General features: G+C 46.4%; 1 protein-coding gene across 2 annotated transcripts in view; it reads right to left on the bottom strand.

The window, feature by feature from the left end:
* The window catches only part of FNBP1L (formin binding protein 1 like), a 688,366-nt gene that overhangs the window by 14,474 nt on the left and 655,549 nt on the right, over positions 1 to 18,343 (bottom strand). For both annotated transcript variants that reach the window (XM_078668213.1, XM_078668214.1), the window contains exon 13: positions 18,174 to 18,319. In XM_078668213.1, coding sequence (XP_078524339.1) covers positions 18,174 to 18,319 — 146 coding nt within the window. The remainder of the gene's footprint in view (positions 1 to 18,173; positions 18,320 to 18,343) is intronic.

Raw genomic sequence — 18,343 nt, 5'->3', positions numbered from 1 at the left:
ACTTAGGATGTTACATGAAACACACAACCAGTCTTGGGTTGCTTGAGTTTTGGTTCAGGGAGGACTCAGCTTGGTAGTTTGGGCTGGAGTGCTCCTATTGGAGCAGGGTCTTAAATTGATTCGCCAGGTCATATTGACAACATAATCAAGCCCAGAACTGCTATGATATGTGAAATCAAATACCAACACCCCAAGCTGTGGGAAAAATCTGTGGGTGAAGGCCATTGATTTTTTCAGTTTTTTTTGCATTTCCATGGCGAAAACAACATGACACTAGCTTGGAAAACTCACTTTCAGAGAAACCACCACCCTATTGGATGCTATGAAGGCAGCGAGATTACCATCAAGCAGGTGGGAATCTCAAATAGTGCAGGAGTCGCCTCTGCTGACCAGATTCATAATGTGCCTCTAAGTATTGAATATCTTCTATGGAGGATTACTTTTAACAAGAATAGGTCTATTGTACATCTGGCATGTTATTGTATGAGCATCAAGAAGTTTTGGTCAAACATTTTTGGACAGTTTAGCTCGATTATAGTTGTTAAATTGGAGCCATTGTTCCTTGCTGCCCTAGGTTAAGAAGTTATTAGCCAACGGAAGAAAATAAGCTATCTTTGGCATAGTTACTTGCTAAACGAAAAACATCCATGTACTAGGGAACAAGAAATACACTGACCATCAAGCAATGATTGGCAAACGGTGTGTTCTGTAGCAAAAATATGGACATGTTTGTTTCCCTTATGCCACCCACTTCCTGGCCCAGAGATATTTGTGAACCCATAAGATGTTATCTTCTGGCTGGTGCTCAGAAAAATGTGGCTATCCAGATTACTGATGTGGACCCAAATGACTAAATACTAGTACAATGTAGCTGGGTGGCAGTGCACACACTCGAGAATGTTTGGATTGTACTGGTGTATTTCTGACGGGCGCATTAGATTGTCGAATATCGCTTTGCATCATACTACCATGCAGAACTGTTCCTCAGTGCAGTGTACAGCCTGAATTTGAAAATCTATGTCTTTCACGTCATTATTTGGAAAACTAAATAAAGCATTAAGAAAATCAATAATAGGTTCAAAATGCCCAGCATTACGACTAGAAATGTAAATCCTATTATAACGCGAGTTATATCAGATATCCTACAATGAGGGAATGCAACATATTTTCCCAGGCCACAATAAACACAATCAAGGATTCAGATCTTCTGATATTTTTCAATAATAAAATGCCTATCCCTCAAGTACCATGATCATTTTATATGACTATTTTATCAGATCAAAAAAAGAACCTGGTATCACAGAGGCATTCACCGTATGAGTAAAATATGGAAATAAAAAAGAGAACGTGTTGCGCTTCTTGTACTGAATGTTTAGGAAATCATTGGTTGGAAGGGTCATTAAAAAAATAATCAATTAAACAAATGCTTCAATAAATGCTGGATTGGGATGAAGAATAAAACAAGTTCCTTACCTGTAACTGTAGTTCACCAGTATTGGAAGCTTTGAAAGATTCACATGCTTGAATCATTCCCCGTCGTCCAGATGGGAGTCAGCGGTATATCAAACAAGCATTAGAAATGCAATAGGTCTCGGATTTATTTGAGTTAGAGCTAATGGCATTGTAAATGGTAATGTCTTTTAGCCATGTGTTATGGAGTGTATGCAGCACTCACTCTGCTGCACTCACTCTGCTGCACTCACTCTGCTGCACTCACTCTGCTGCACTCACTCTGCTGCACTCACTCTGCTGCACTCACTCTGCTGCACTCACTCTGCTGCACTCACTCACACTCTGCAGCACCAGAAGAGGCTTGGACGCGCTGACTGAAACCGCTCATTATCCTAAAAAATATTGAAGGCATTAGACGAAGAAAAATAGGCACATTCGCGAGTTCCTCTTAAAGATATTTTAATGTTTTGAATATTGACGAGCCTGGTGTGGTGTGCCGAAGTCTATTTTCGCAATAACATATTTAAACAGTAGAGGCGTGGTCGGCAGATTAAAGTTTCTATCAAACTTTGAGCCAGCAAACAATTGTGCCTGTTCACGGAGCAAGGACCAGGTTTAACGCTGGAAGACCCGGACAGGATTGCAGGACTGGAGCGAGGTGTCCTATTGTTTATGTGGCTGTAATGTGGCAGCAGCCTGAGCGGGATGGGTCAGGTGTCTGTCTCTGCGCTTTCGTGTCAATGCACCGTAGTCTGTAGGAGTGATTCGTGATAGACGCATTCTAGGAGTATATAACTATTTTTAACAGTACCGTTTGTGGTATATGTGTTTCTAATTTCTAGCCGTGGGCATTGATATGTGAATTTGCCGCATAAATCCAGTCTCCATTATTGCAAGGAAATGCACATTATATGGCATAAGGCGGCACATTGTGTCAATCTAATCTCGCTTTGTTGTCTTTGGAACAACGAGTAGTTTTGTCTGGGCATAAGTTTCAGCTCATTGCTATGCATTCGGCTCACAATTTTGCCAATCGGCTACTAAAAGGTGAACAGTTAACCTTTGAAGTGGCATCTCGAGTTTTAGTAACTGTTGAATCTATTGAGCTAGAAACTGTGTCTGTCAAAAGATAATTGTACAGCAGAATGTGGCAAAGCCATAATTATGCTGAAAACGCCGCATTAATATTACCGCATAATTACTACAACCCTGGTAATTGCTGCTGGTAGCAAATGGAGTCTGTTTCTCAAAGGTGTGCCTGTTTTCTTAAACGGCCAAATGCCCCCGGTCTCCTTTTAGTAAATGTGCAACTAATGTGTAGCGCCCAATGTCGGCCTTTTGCAGTATGTAAGCGCTAACAGTTTTGCCAGATAAAGGAACTAGGTGCAGAAAATAAAGAGATTTTGTCCAGGATCACATAACATATTCTGTGGGGGCGGTGCTCTTTTAGTCCCGTCTAATATGTTAATATTATTTGTAATAAAAAAAAAATGTTATGTGCGACTTTACCTGTCCGGGTTTCAAGATGTTGATTCTGTGTAGCGCTCAATTCCTACGCCGCTTCTAAGCACGGTGGTTAACGGGTGTTATTACTACCCAGTGTCTTAGTACTCAGTTTGTCGACCTTTGAAGGCTGAAAGGGTTAGTTGGCCCCTGCAGGGTTTGACCCCGTGCGCTGCAACACCAGCTGTCACCAGTGAACCCTTAAGGGGCGTTAACAGATGGGCAGATTCCCCACAAAGGGCATCTGCTTTTAAGTAATTTAGCCGTCAGATCACACGCCTGGGGAAGTAGCAGTCCTTTGGGGGGCGGCACTTGTACTTTCTGCTGGTCTCTTGGGGCGCTGCGCGTCAATCTAATGTGAACCCAAGACAGGCTGAAAAATACGATTTGAAACGGCGACGCACTGTATTTGAGCGCGCCTTTTTTTTTGCACTTCACAGCGTTGGGGCTAATGTGTTCAAGCGGTGCTCTTTTAGTCCCGTCTAATATGTTAATATTATTTGTAATAAAAAAAAATGTTATGTGCGACTTTACCTGTCCGGGTTTCAAGATGTTGATTCTGTGTAGCGCTCAATTCCTACGCCGCTTCTAAGCACGGTGGTTAACGGGTGTTATTACTACCCAGTGTCTTAGTACTCAGTTTGTCGACCTTTGAAGGCTGAAAGGGTTAGTTGGCCCCTGCAGGGTTTGACCCCGTGCGCTGCAACACCAGCTGTCACCAGTGAACCCTTAAGGGGCGTTAACAGATGGGCAGATTCCCCACAAAGGGCATCTCCTTTTAAGTAATTTAGCCGTCAGATCACACGCCCGGGGAAGTAGCAGTCCTTTGGGGGGCGGCACTTGTACTTTCTGCTGGTCTCTTGGGGCGCTGCGCGTCAATCTAATGTGAACCCAAGACAGGCTGAAAAATACGATTTGAAACGGCGACGCACTGTATTTGAGCGCGCCTTTTTTTTGCACTTCACAGCGTTGGGGCTAATGTGTTCACAGCCTGTGTTTTTTGCAAAGTTCGGTCTTGGCCTCAATTACGAAACCAAAAAAAAACAAATATAGCTTGGAGTTGCAGTTCGGTTTACCTTACCTGAACTTTGAAATAAGAGTTGCGTCTGGAAGCCCAGTCTGAACTGGAACAGTTTAGATCAGCAAGGGGTGTGTTCCATCATGGTGAGGATCCGAGTTTGTGATCCGGATGAGTGAGGCTGATGAAGCCCTTTCCCGGCCTGGCATGCAGCAGCTGCGTGCTGAGCGCTGCTGAATGGTGAACGCGCCCGGCCATCTGGATTCACTTACGGAGGCACCCTGACAGCTCCTAATTATAATTAATGTACTTCTTTGCGCGAGCACGAACGAAAAATGCCCAAGATGGCGGAACAAAACTACATTTACCCTATCACTTCAAGCCTATTAAAACGACAACACAACGAAGACGAATCACTGGCCAGATGACAGAACACGCTAAGGAATGTCTGGAATTTGTCTCGCCAAAGCCCTAGGAGATACTTTTTTTTTTTCTTTAACATTAGGATCTCGAAACTCCTCCCACTTTCAGTGGGGAGGAGTCCGAGCCCTAAAAAGGAATGCTTAAATTCATACAAAGCCGAAAAAAGGCTTAGGCCCATTTCAAATTTGTAGCCCATAACTCTTGTTTTGTAAAAGAGACCAAAAATATCCTTGAACGAATCAGGACCCTTAACCCTCTAGAAATCTCCTGAGCGAACCTTAGACCTTCAGATTTTCCGAGCCTCGTACCCAAGATAACCCTGTACAAAACTCCAAATGTGAGCCTCTCAGGGGAGGAGGGCAGGTCGCATGTGAATCTATGAAAGCTTCCAATACTGGAGAACTACAGTTACAGGTAAGTAACTTGTTTTCTTGCTCCAGTATTGGAACTTTCATAGATTCACATGCTTGAATCAGAGTAGCTAGCAGTACATAGCACATTTTATCCCGCATCTACATGAACGTATGCAAGAGTGTGATTTTAATTGTCCACCTGTAGGGAGAAATAGCTTTACCTGAAAAAACCACAGAAGCCTCAATCGTTAATATTCCATGTTTAACTTCTATAATTGTTAAACATCACAGAGAAAAAACAGTTCTTTTGGAAACCACTATATTGTAAACCTCTACACAATGAGAAATGCATTCATAATAAAATGTGCACATTCTTACAGTATAAAGGAAGGAGGGATGAAGGAGAGCTCACAGTCACTGGAAAACGTTCCTCAGCACCGCCTGTCTCACTGCCACATCATTGTCAGCGGCTGCATCCAGGCAGTAATGCCTGGTGAAGGTGTGTGTACTCTTCCAGGTAGCCACCCTGCATATATCCTGGCTAGGTACTCCAGCAAACCACGCAGTGGATGTAGATACTGCTCTTGTCGAATGAGCACAAACCTGTGCTGCCAAAGGTTTCCCTGCTGCTTGATGGCAATATTGGATTGCACTTGAGATCCATTGAGTAATTCCTCTTTTGGAAAGGAGGATAGCACTTTCTGGGTGCACTGAAGAACACAAAGAGCTGTGACGATTTGCGAAAAGCTTTTGTTCTTTGTAGATAACATTTCAGACAATGTTGGATATCCAGTGAATGAAGAGTTCTTTCTGCTGCAGTAGTCAGTTGAGGAAAGAACCTCTTGAGGATAAGAGGCTAATTCAGGTGAAAGTCTGATAGTACTTTGGGTATAAACCTTTGATAAATTCGAAGGACTATTTAATCCTCTTTAAACTGGAGGAAAGGTTCCTGTATGGTCAGGGCCTGAATCTCCCCAACTCTCCTGGCTGATGTGAGCGCCAGGAAAAGAGCCACCTTCCAAGACAAGAACTTAAGGTCTCCCCCTGTGAATGAGTTCAAAGGGATGTTTCATGAGTTGCGATAAAACTTTATTCAGCTGCAAGAGAGGTGGCGAAGGCTTAACTGGGGGAAAGGTACGAAACAATCCTTTCATTAACTGTTTTATGATTCTCTCCGACCATACTGATGGTCCTGAAGCCGTCCTTCTAAAACAGGATATAGCGACTAGATGAACTTTTATTGACGCATGTGCTAATCCAGATTTTACCAAAAGTAGAATGTAAGGAAGAATCTCATGAGACGCAGATCTTACAAGATGAACATTAGACTCCTGGCACCATAAACAGAATCTGCTCCATTTCATCCTGTATGTCTTATTCATACTCTGTGCTTGGGCATTTGAGAGAAAATCCCTGCATTTAGTTGGTAGTTTTAGATGTTGAAATTCAGAGTGTTCAGGAGCCATGCTGCTAAACATAGTGACTTGGGGTCTGGATGAAGAATTTGTCCCTGCAACATCGTCAGGCGAGATGGAATGGGCTGAAGAAGAATCGGTTGCATCTCCGACAGGAGGAGAAGCTCAGTGAACCAATGTTGTCTGGGCCACCATGGGGCTATCGGGATCATCCTTTATGGCTTTCTTGATCTTCGTGAGAAAACGTAGTAGGAGGGGAATCGGCGGAAAGACATAGGCAAAGACGCCTGGCCATGCCATCAAAAACACATTACCCCAGGATCCCTGCTGGCGACACCAACATGCAAAGAAGCGGGATTTCTTGTTCTGAGCTGTCGCAAAGAAGTCCACTGTTGGTTTGCCCCATTTCAGAAAGATACTGTCTAGGGTTCCCTGACTGATCTCCCACCCGTGGCAGGTTGACTTGAGTCTGCTTACTGTGTGTGCCTTGAAATTATGATCCCCCGGAAAGTATTCTGCCTTTAGCGAGATTCCACTTTGAACAGCCCATTTTCAGATTCTCTGGGCCTCCTGGGACAGGGGAAGAGATCTTGTGCCACCTTGCTTGTTGAGATAATGCATTGCTGTTGTTTTGTCTATCCTGATCAACACAGCCAAGCTCTTTATCCTCGGCAGAAAAGCCAGCAATGCTAATCTCACTGCCCTGAGTTCCATCAGATTGATGTGAAGTTGTTGGTCTGGACTTTGCAACCGTCCACTGACCTGGAGGTCTTGACGGAAGCGCCCCCCCCCCCTCCAACCTTCCAGGGAAGCATCAGTGATGATGACCTGTGGAGTAAGCATAATGAAAAAAGAAAGGCCCACAGAGATATTTTTTCGTTGGGTCCACCAAGACACATTCTGGATCATACATGGCGTGATTGTTATGACATCCACAAAGGATCTTACAGCTTGACGCCATTGCCGGTCCAGTTCCTCCTGTAATGGACGTATCCTTAATTTTATTTATTTATTTAGTGTTTTATAGAGCGTGAACCAGACCCGTGAGGGTATCAGAGCGCTTTACAGTAATATCAGGTGGGATACAGAACAAAAGGGGGGGAGGGGGCAGGGAAGTCCAGGGATAAGGAAACAAATAGAAACAATATACGGTAAAACAAACAGTCATAATATTAGACTACTATAAGGGATAGGAGCAAAAATGATGCAATACACTAGAAAAGAAGTCTCATCACCCTGAAGGATTGTTCAAAGTGCAGGGTGGGTAACATTGGAGAAGGCAGCCAAGGAAAAGTGCAGTGATGATAGGTAAAGTCAGGTTGAGGGGGTGATTGTAGCGCGAGCTTTAGGAGAGGAATATGCCCATTAGGAAAGATTTGGTCTCCTTTTTGAAGTGGGCTAGAGACGGTATTCTTCTAATGGTGGGTGGGAGTGAGTTCCATATTCTTGGGGCGGCCCCAGAGAAAGCCCGATTGTATGTTCTTTTTTTCTTGAAGCGTGCGGGTTGGAGCAAAAAGGCTCTGGTGGACAGGGAGTTTCTGATTCCTCCGGATAATATAAGCTTATGTGCGAGAAAAGCAGGGGACTTGGAATAGAGAGCCTTGTGGGTGATGCAAGCCAGTTTTAATTGGATTCTGGCCTCAAGAGGAAGCCAGTTCAGAGTTTTAAGGTGGGGCGAGATGTGGTCAAACTTCTTAGAGCCATTTAGAAGTCTGGCGGCGGCGCTGAGGCAGGCTTTTAAGGGTGCCAGAGAGATCTTGGGTAGGCCTGCGAGAGTGGAGCAACCATATTCTAGTCGAGAGATGACTAAGGCCTGGATAGCAGATTTTAGATCAGGAGGGTCGAGAAAAGGTTTCAAGTTTCGAAGGTAGTTTAGGTGAAATCTGGCGGTTTTGGCCATCGCGTTCATATGGCCCCGCATGTTCAGGTTGCCGTCTAAGGTAATTCCCAGGGATTTAGCAGAGTCCACAATGGTAGGAGAGCAGTTTAGCGCTGTGATAGCCTTGGTCCAAACTTGAATGTCTGTATTGGCGTTGGGTGGAGAGATTAAGAGGAACTCTGTTTTTTTGGCGTTGGGTTTAAGCTGGTTGGATGTGAGCCAGTGAACAGTTAGTTTCAAGGCCTCATTCAGGGAACGGATATCCTCTGGAGAAGAGATATTGATGTAGAGCTGTGTGTCATAGGCATACATGTGGTAGGAGAAATTGGCAGTGCGCAGCACCTCAGAGCGGTTCGAGGTACAGATTGAAGAGGGTAGGGGATAAGGTTGATCCTTGAGTGACTCCAACTGTGATCGGAGAGGAGGCGGATAGGTTGCCGTTGATCGGTATACTCTGCAAGCGGTTCTGGAGGAAGGATCGGAACCAAGCCAGAACGGTGCCATCCAGGCCCATCCTAAGTTTGAGGTGATTCAGGAGAATTTCGTGGTTAACCATGTCAAATGCCGAGGATAGGTCAAGGAGGATCAAGAGACAGGTTTTGCCTTGGTCAAGGGCTTGAAGGGAATCATCCACAATGTGGAGGAGTGTGGTTTCCGTGCTGTGCCCAGGTCTGAAACCAGATTGCAAGTCCTCTAGAAGGTGGAAGTTGGAGATGTGTTGGCTTAGCTGTTGCTGTACACATTTTTCCAACACTTTAGCTAGGAGAGGGATGTTAGAGATAGGTCTGTAATTGTCAGGAGAGGCAGGATCTAAAATGTTTTTTTTTTTAGAATGGGGACCACCTGGCCGGCTTTGAGAGAGTCAGGAATTGATCCCTGTAGGAGAGAGGAGTTGATTATAGTCGTCTAAGAAGGGATGATAGCCTGAGAAACAGAGGCAAGGCAGTTTGAAGGGAGAGGGTCGTTGAAGAGATTGATGGTGCTTAAGGAGGAAAGAGTTTTTGAGATCGAGTGTTCATCATAGACTTTGAAGTTGGACCATGACGCTTGGTTTTTGGGGGAGGTCTGGGAGGGCAGCGCTGAGTGGGTAGGGAGAACAGGAGGGGTTTGGGAATAGGTAGAAGATACGAGTTCCTTTCGTAGTGCAGAGATTTGATCACAGAAGGAGGAGAATTGCTCGCATGGGATTGTAGAAATAGGGGTTTCTTTGGATGATTTAGCAAGTTTGTTTGATTGGTGTTTGACCAACTCAAATAATTTGCGAGGTCTATTCTTAGCGTTATCCAGTTCAGCTCTGAAGAATTCTTTTTTTAGAATTGATGATTTTTTTGTTGTAGGCGTTTCTGGCCAGACGGAGAAGTTTAAGATGGTCGGCGGTGGGGTGCTTTTTCCAGTTCCGTTCTGTTTGTCGGAGGGACCTCCTCTCATTATTAAGGGATCCATTGAACTAGGGGTTCCTGCCTTTGATCTGTGTCCGTTTCAGTTTTAGCGGGGCATGGTCATCGATTATATTGGCCATCGTCGTGGAATAATGTTTAGTGAGGTTGTCGACCGTGGTGATATGGGGGGGGGGTGAGGTCAGTTGCACGGCGGGCAGTCAATTTCTCGTGATCAAGGTTCTTGGTGTCCCTGATCCATCTTTTGGGGATCACCGGTTGCGGTGTCCATGTCTTGTAAGTGCCAGGAAGACAGAAGGTGATAGCGTGGTGGTCAGACCAGTCGCTGGGATCTATGGAAATTAGTTTGACCGCAGATTCCTTGGAGATGATGCAGTCTAAAGTGGCCCCTTTTGAGTGAGTAGGGAGGGAGCGGGCTTGGGTAAGGGCTTGGTCGGCCAGGAAGTCTCTGATGGCGTTGACCTGCGGGTCCTTCGGTTAATTCCAGTGCAAGTTGAAGTCACCAAGAAAAATGTCATTGTCGTTCTGAGAGGCCTTGGCTGTGATGATTCCATGAGGTATGTATGTGTGGGACTTGAGTGCATGAGATATATTTATGTTTGTGTTTTTAAGTAAAAGAATTATTAAATGATCAGATATTTATGTCTATGTTTAAATAAAGAATTGATTTTTGAATATATACATCTATGTTCTCTCCGATATGAACTTTGGATCTTGCTCGTGCTCGCTCCTGTGATAATATATGTATTCTAGTATCCTCCCCTAGCGCCTTCCTTTTCTATATTTGTTCTGGCAGGTATTTTCCCTATTCTTGGATTTCCATGAGGTAGTCTATGAAGGTGTCATTCTTGCCTGGGGGGTGGTAAAAGATGTGTTGCCTGCACTGAAGGGAGGTGTTGTTGCAGACAGATGGGGCAAGATATTCGCAGGAATCAGTAGGTTCGGCCAGAAGTTCAGTGATAAGGAGGTTGGAGCGGTAGATGCAGGCAATGCGACCCCCTTTTTTTGTGATTGCCTGTCCAACCTTACGATGAGATAGTTGGGCGGGACTAAAAGGTCTAGGCAAGGCGAAGAGGATTCATTTAGCCAGAATTCCGTCAGGATCGCTACATCTGTGTTTAGGTTGAGGATGAGATTGGCGACATCAGCGGCATGCTTTACCACAGAGCGGCAGTTGATAAGGAGACCAGACAGAGAGGGGACGGCATGCGAATCGTGGTTAGGGCCAGAGGTTAGGACTGGCACTAGGTTACAGTTGACTATTCCTCTGTTGCGGAGAGTGGCTGATCTGTAAGGATTGATTGCAACCGTACGTATGGGTTGATCTTTCTTCAGGTCGGAGGGACATGAGTGTTCATAGCTAATGAGGAGGTCAGCAATTTCATCCTGCGAGACTTCGATAGTGCTAGTCGTTGTAGGGGTAGGTTTGTAGGATAGGAGGAGTGCCTGTATTTCTTCCTTTGAGAGGTAGCAGGGCTGCCTGTGAGGGCGCAGGTGTCTCAGGGATCACGGGAATGGGTGGAGAAGGGGCTTGGAGTAGGATGTGGGGGGGGGTAAGGTTCTGTGAGAGCCTGATCTTAGAGAGAGTGAGCTCAGAGAGGTGCAGGAGGATTTTGAGGTCCGTGAAGGACTTGTGGATGCTCAAGGTTAGTTCAGTGGCTTTGGGGTGGAGAGTATCCAAGTCCCTAAAAGAAGGGTGCTCTGGCGGGCATGGGGTCGGCGCTGAGGGTACTGACTTGGAGGAGAGTGCAGTGGGCTTAGTAGTGTGGTTAAGACAACCAGAGTCATGGGTTCCAGTATCCCCGCGGAAGGGAGGATTTAGGGTAGAGTGTTTAGGGAGGCTACTGATGGCTTGTGAAGGTGGCCTGGTAGACGGGCTATGAGGTCTAGAGGGTTTGGCTGGGGAGGGGGGGAATGGGGGGTGTCAGTAGGCTTAGTAGTGTGGGTAAGTCGACCAGAGTCATGAGTTCCAGTATCCTCACGGTTAGGTGGATTTGGGGTAGAGGGATTAGGCTTAGTAGTGTGGCTAAGGCGACCCGAGACATGAGTTCCTGTATCTCCACGGAAGGGTGGATTTGAGGTAGAAGGTTTAGGGAGGCTACTGATGGCTTGTGTAGGTGGGCATGTAGACGGGCTAGGCTGTCTAGAGGTTTGGACCAAGGGGGGGGAGGAGTGTCAGGATCCGTAGGAGAGGGATGGGAATGTGGAGGTAGTGGGTAAGGGCTCGCTGGCGTTGGTAGGCGCAGGGTGCATAGTAGGGGGGTTCTGTTGGTCTGTGTTGGGAGCCCTGTCGTGCGTGGCTGGGGAGAGGGCAAGTTCCCTTGGAGGTTTTGGCGGGGGAAGGCACAGGGGGAGCGAGGAAGAAGGGGGGTCGTGAACATGTTTTTTAAGGAGAGGAAAGAGGTCCGCAAATTTGTTGAGGTCTTTTGGAGAAGCTTGGATCAGGATGATGCCATTTTTGTATAGGGTAATGATGAGGTCAGCATGCAGGTTTGCGGAAGGTGCGATCGTGAGCTTGCAGCCGTGTTCCTGATATTATGTATGTTGAGGAGGTTTGAGAGTGTGTTGCGCCAGACGGACGTTCTCCTGGAGTATAAGATAAGGTCATTGATGATTGGTCCGCGGTGGATCGATGGTCCGAGACTAGGGTCTCAGGGTGCCTTTTCAGGATGGAGTGTTTAAAGGATTTAGCAGCGTTTTTTTTAGGAAGGGAGGGTAGATAACGGTGTAGGAGTTGTCGCCTGTGGGGGTCAGACCAGGCCCAGCCATTTTGGGAAAGTGTGGATACTCCTGGTCCCGGGGAACTGTGCAGGTGGTAGGTCAAGGGTGCAAAAATGTAGTGACGGTCCAGAGAGACAGGTGAAATTGTTTTTCTATTTTTTTTCCCTTTTCTCTTCTACCCCCTTTCCCTTCCCTTCTCCCTTCTTCCCCTTTCCTTCTCCCTCCTTCCTCCCCTTCCCTCCTTTCTACTCTCCCTCTCTCCTATCTACTTCCTTTCTGTCTCCTTCTTCCCTACTTCCTTGTCCTTCCTTCCTTTCTTCACTTTCAAGATGGCGCCTACTAATGGTCCCAGCGTCCTCTTACTTTGTGCAGTCCTCTTTCTCTTTCCCTGAGAGATAAGGACAGAGATTGATCAGTCCTCTTTCTACTCCACTGTGTGCTAGGAGCAGTCAGCTTTCCCTTATTATTAAGAGGGTCATGCATAAACAATTACAGGCTCCCCGGAGTGTGTGGAGTCAATTTTATAGCATTGAGGGAGTCTTAATTAATGGCTGACCTGGACTGGTTCAGGGCCGCCATGTTAGGGCCAGGCGACACAATGCTGATGGTAGAGGGAAAAATGTTGAATTTTGAATTTAAAGCTGTTCTTCAGCCGCAAGTAGACCAGTAAGGTGGTCAGGACGCCAGCCGGCACCTGCGGGAGGACAGCAGCGTGTTGAAGTGTCCCCAGCGCAGAGCTCATTAAGAGGCAGCGCGCACCTCGGGAACGAGACAGAGATGCCTCAAGGTGCGCGGCTGGGCCACAGGGCGATATGGACGCTAGCGAGCGCAGAATGGGACCAGAGGGATGCATGAAGACATTGTCGCCAGGAGTGTCTTGTAGCGCCGTACTGAAAGTGACTTTCTTCTTGTGAATGATTGGGACCGAGAGATTAGCTACTGCAGTCTCTCGAGAGACGGAAGAGCCCTGTTTATTGTGGTGTCCAGATTGCCCCCAAGAACTTAATGCTCTTGGAAGGATGGATAGATGATTTCTCCTTGTTCAAAGTCAGACCTAATTCGGAAAACAGTCTTGTGCATGCCACTGTGGACGACTGAGCAGCTGTGTGTGAAGGTGCTTTGATCAACCAGTCGTCCAGGTACGGAAATACCGGATGCCTTTGTTTCCTCAGAATGGCTGCTATTGGGACCAGACATTTTGTGAAAATTCTTGGGGCCAACTTGAGGCCAAACAGCAGCATCTTGAACTGGTAATGGCTATCGGCTATGACAAATCGAAGATATTGCCTGTGGGAGGAATGGAGGGAGTGATGGATGGGGATGTGAAAATATGCATCTTGTAAGTCTAAGGTGGTCATATGATCTCCTGGGTTTAGGAGCAACAGAATGTCCTGAAGGGAAACCATGCGGAAATACTTTTTAGATTTAAGTATTTAGAGCTCCCAAATCCAGACTCGGACGCCATTGACAAAAGTTCTTGCGAACCAGAAACAAACTGGAATAAAATCCCCTCCCCTTCTGGGAGATTGGCACCGGTTCTATTGTTCCTTTTCGGAGCACTGTAAAAATCTCCAAACACATTAGATGTAGATGTTTGACTTCCTGGCGTCCTGTTGAAGTACAAGGAGGGATATCTGAAGGAACTCCAATGTCTGACCAAACTGTTTTAGATTGAGGACCCATCGGTCCGCGGTTATTTTCTGCAACTGGTGAAGATGAAAAGAAATTTGTCCCCCCTGGGGAACTTCTGTAGAGGAGGGAATACAAATAGCCAGAGCCTAAAGCACGTCATGAGTTTACCTATTATTCCTCTGGGGGCCGATTTAGAATACACCCGGACTGTCGCGGTCATTGAACATACTGTCGACGGTACGGGTGGGAACATGTAGCGTACGAGGGGTATCTGTATTTTTGGAATCCTCCTCTGTAGGATGGAAGGCCTCTTCCTCTAGCTCCTCTAAAGGGCACTTTCCGTTAACGCTATATCGGTATCCTTTTTCATATCCTGGAGCGTATCATCTCTCTACATCAAAAGGAAGGTCCAAGATCTTATTTTGGACCACCAGTTTAAATTATGTCGCTCTGAGCCATCCTTGACTGCGCAAAACAGCTGCACCCCCCAGCGATCTGAAAGCGGTAGTTGCGATATCCATTGCACAATCTATTACGTCCGCAGAAGCTCTCTCTCCTTCCTGGAGAATCTTCTTCATCGCGGGTCTACTTTCCTCTTAAAGCTGATCCATATACGAAGCCAGGTCACACCACATCTGCCTGTCATATCTACCCAATATGGCAAGGGCATTACCCGCTTTGACCAACAGAGCTGACATTGAGGAAAAACGCTTACCAGCATTATCTAGGCGTCTGTCCTTTCTATCCGGAGGTGTTGTAATGGGTGCCGATGGGTTTTTGGTTGATGACCCCGCCTTCGTTGACATCGGAATTAACGGCAACGCCGTTGATACCGGCGTCAAAATCTTCGTCGACGGAGACAAAACCTTCGTCGACGGAGACAAAACCTTCGTCGACGCAGACCCAAACCTTCGTCGACGCAGACCCAAACCTTCGTCGACGGAGACCCAAACCTTCGTCGACGGAGACCCAAACCTTCGTCGACGGAGACCCAAACCTTCGTCGACGGAGACCCAAACCTTCGTCGACGGAGACCCAAACCTTTGTCGACGGAGACCCAAACCTTCGTCGACGGAGACCAAAACCTTCGTCGACGGAGACCAAAACCTTCGTCGAAGGAGACCAAAACCTTCGTCGAAGGAGACAAAAACCTTCGTCGACGGAGACCAAAACCTTCGTCGACGGAGACCAAAACCTTCGTCGAAGGAGACCAAAACCTTCGTCGAAGGAGACAAAAACCTTCGTCGAAGGAGACAAAAACCTTCGTCGAAGGAGACAAAAACCTTTGTTGAAGGAGACAAAACCTTCGTCAACGGAGTTCCCAACTCTGCTGTGGACGCTAAGGCTTTCTTTGGCAGTAGGCAAATCTCAACCTTCATCGACGACGACAGATGGTTTCTTCGTCGATGGTACTTTTGACGAAGATTTCGTTGATGTTTTTACTTCAGGAGGCACTGAAGAGGGCTTTTTGAAGGAGTGCCTGACATGAGGGGCTGTCTTAGGCTACTCAGAACTCACCCTTTTTGCAGGTTTATCCCCTGAAGCATTTCCCTTCCTCTCCTTTTCAAGTATTTGAGGAGATTTTGAGGGACTGCGCCCAAACCCACAGACCACGCACGCAACCTGGGCTTCATCCTGGACTCCTCCCTGTCCATGACCAGACAGGTCAACGCCGTCTCCTCGTCGTGCTTCAACATCCTGCGCATGCTACGTAAGATCTTCCGGTGGATCCCCACCGAGACCAGAAAGACGGTCACCCAGGCCCTCGTCACCAGCCGTCTGGACTACGGCAACTCCCTCTAAGCCGGAATCACCGCCAAACTCCAGTAGAAACTCCAGCGGATCCAGAACACCTCAGCACGACTCATCCTGGACATCCCCCGCCGCAGCCACATCTCCGGACACCTGAGAGACCTGCACTGGCTCCCGGTCAACAAAAGAATCACCTTCCGGCTCCTCACCCATGCACACAAAGCCCTACACAACCAAGGCCCAGGATACCTCAACAGCCGCCTCAACTTCTACGCTCCCAAACGCCAACTTCGATCGACCAGCCACGCCCTCGCCGCCGTCCCCCGCATCCGAAGAGCCACCACAGGAGGAAGGTCCTTCTCCTACCTAGCCGCCAAGACTTGGAACTCCCTTCCGACCCACCTCCGCCTGACCCAGGACCACCTCGCCTTCAGGAAGCAGCTCAAGACCTGGCTGTTCGAGCAGTAGCGTACCCTCTCCCCCCCAGCGCCTTGAGACCCTCCGGGTGAGTAGTGCGCTATATAAATGCTTTGATTGATTGATTGAAGAGACCCTTGAGTTGTCTTTTTAAGGGCTTTTTCTAGGCGCTCCCCAGAAGAATGGGCATGTGGTGATCTTCTCTTATGTGACCTTCTGGATGAGGAAGAGGATGCCTCATCGCTGTCACTAGAAATCACCTCCTTTTTGGCTTTTAGTTTCTGAAGCCATATCAAAAATCGTCCCTGACGGTCCCTTAAGGTTTTTTCTAGAAAATGTACGACATTCCTTACAGTCCTTTGCTTGATGGTCTGATAGAGGCAATTAATACAGTCCTCATGAGGGTCATCAGTCTGAAGCCTTTTCATGGAGCAGGTAGCACAGGCTCTAAACAGATCCTTTTTTCTTTTCCTGACGTAATAAAGTCAGCGTGATGGCAAACCAGCACTGAAGATGGATCCTGCAGATGAAAATCTAAGATGAAGCTAAGAATACTGTCCAAAATTAACAAGGGAAAACTGAGCAGGGCTCAGAGGAGACTCCCTAGCACAAACGTGTGGCAGAAAATCTGAAGGTCTAAGGTTCTCTCAGGAGTGTTCTAGAGGGTGAAGGGTCCTGATTGGTTCAATGATATTTTTGGTCTCTTTTACAAAACGAGAGTCATGGGTTACAAAACTGAAATGGGCCTAGGCCTTTTTTCTGCTTTGTATGGATTTAAGCATTGCTTTTTGACATACCGGGGTCTCCCATCTCGATGACCGGGAATAATTCAAGCATGTGAATCTATGAAAGTTCCAATACAGGAGTCATTTGAAAATTATTAAAATGCTGAGTAATATGCAACACCATGGACACAAATTACTGAGGATTGCACTACAAGCAACAAAAATGTTTTTGATTAATGATGAAAAATATCCCAAGTGTTGGAAATGTGAGACATCTGTAGGGATGTAAAAGTATATAGTCTGGAAATGTCCAATTGTCAACTTACGTCTCAAAGAGGAAAAAATTAAGCCATTAAGGACTTAACCAGGTTGCCTAATCGGGCTCCAGTGCTCTACTTTCGAGGATATGGTAGTGAAGCAGAAGGATAGTTCTCTTATCCAGGCTCCCATCACTGATGTCAGCCATGAGCACAGGAATGGGATAGCAGAGGCTCTGCCTGGAACGCTGCTTCACTCAGCTCATCAAGCTCTGCAACACCCGCAGGGGAATAGAGGGGTGAAGGTGGGCTGGCTCACCTGTGAAGCTTTTGCTACAGAAGTGTGAAGGGAATGACCCCACGAAAGCTGGGAGGCACTCCTAAGGGGAGGCATTCCTAAGGCACTTACTGTGCTCCTGAAAGAGATGCTGGGGAGAGAAATATGCTGTTTAGTGGCTCTTCTATAGAGGATTCCTCAGAAGGGTACACAGTTCTGGGTGTGTTTCAGATCTCTAAAGCCAGGGATTAAGACAATAAAAAACGTGGATCACAGGACTTTTCCCCCTTAGTCTACATGCAGTGCAGCAAAATCAATTGGGTCCAATGTTCAATTTTTTGTAGAGCGAGAAGAAAAGGTTTGTGAGGGGACCTTGAATGTCAGTAGCACAGTCTGAATCAGTTTTATGAGACATTACACTCGCTTACGTAAGATTTCAGGACTGAGCAAGCTGAAGTAGTCTACACCCTGAATTCAAAAGATGTGAAGGTGGACACTACAAGTCTGAGTCCTGAAAGTCCCCAAAATCAAAAGAAATATAGTTTGAAACGTGCAGACTCAATCTGACAGAAATCAAAATTAATAACATTAAGCTACAATATGACAGTACACAATTGCATGCATCCTTGCATTTTGGGATGGGAGGGAACAAGAGGTTTTGTAGGGGGGACGGCAGGGGGTCAAATGGCTGAGATTTGAAATATGTCGCCACTCGCTTTAAACTGTTGCCCAGAGTTATATACATGTTAACTTTCCTGTTTGATTGTTACAGCTTCATTTCAATACAATAGATCATGTAAATTCAAATTTTGCTATATGTATTTAATATGTAATCTAAAAATCAGTTTATAGATTAAAAAAGGACTCAAGCAAATATAACCGCTAGTACTTGCAGTACCGTACATTCATGAGCCCACCCTTTGCAGGGGTAACTAACAAATGTGCAACATACCATCAAACGGGTAGATAGCTTTGCAATGTCCTATGGCTGGGAGAGGATCGTCATCATCAAATTCATCATCGAAATCATGATGGATGTGCGCCTGTGGCTGGACAGGAATTTCTTGGTTTGAGTCTTCAGTATAACTTCCTTCAGGGCTACAAGAGAACATACATTTATTT

This window comes from Lissotriton helveticus, chromosome 1_2 (assembly GCF_964261635.1).
Source record: "Lissotriton helveticus chromosome 1_2, aLisHel1.1, whole genome shotgun sequence".
NCBI classification, from domain to species: Eukaryota; Metazoa; Chordata; class Amphibia; order Caudata; family Salamandridae; genus Lissotriton; species Lissotriton helveticus.
This window is presented reverse-complemented; position numbering and strand designations above follow the sequence as displayed.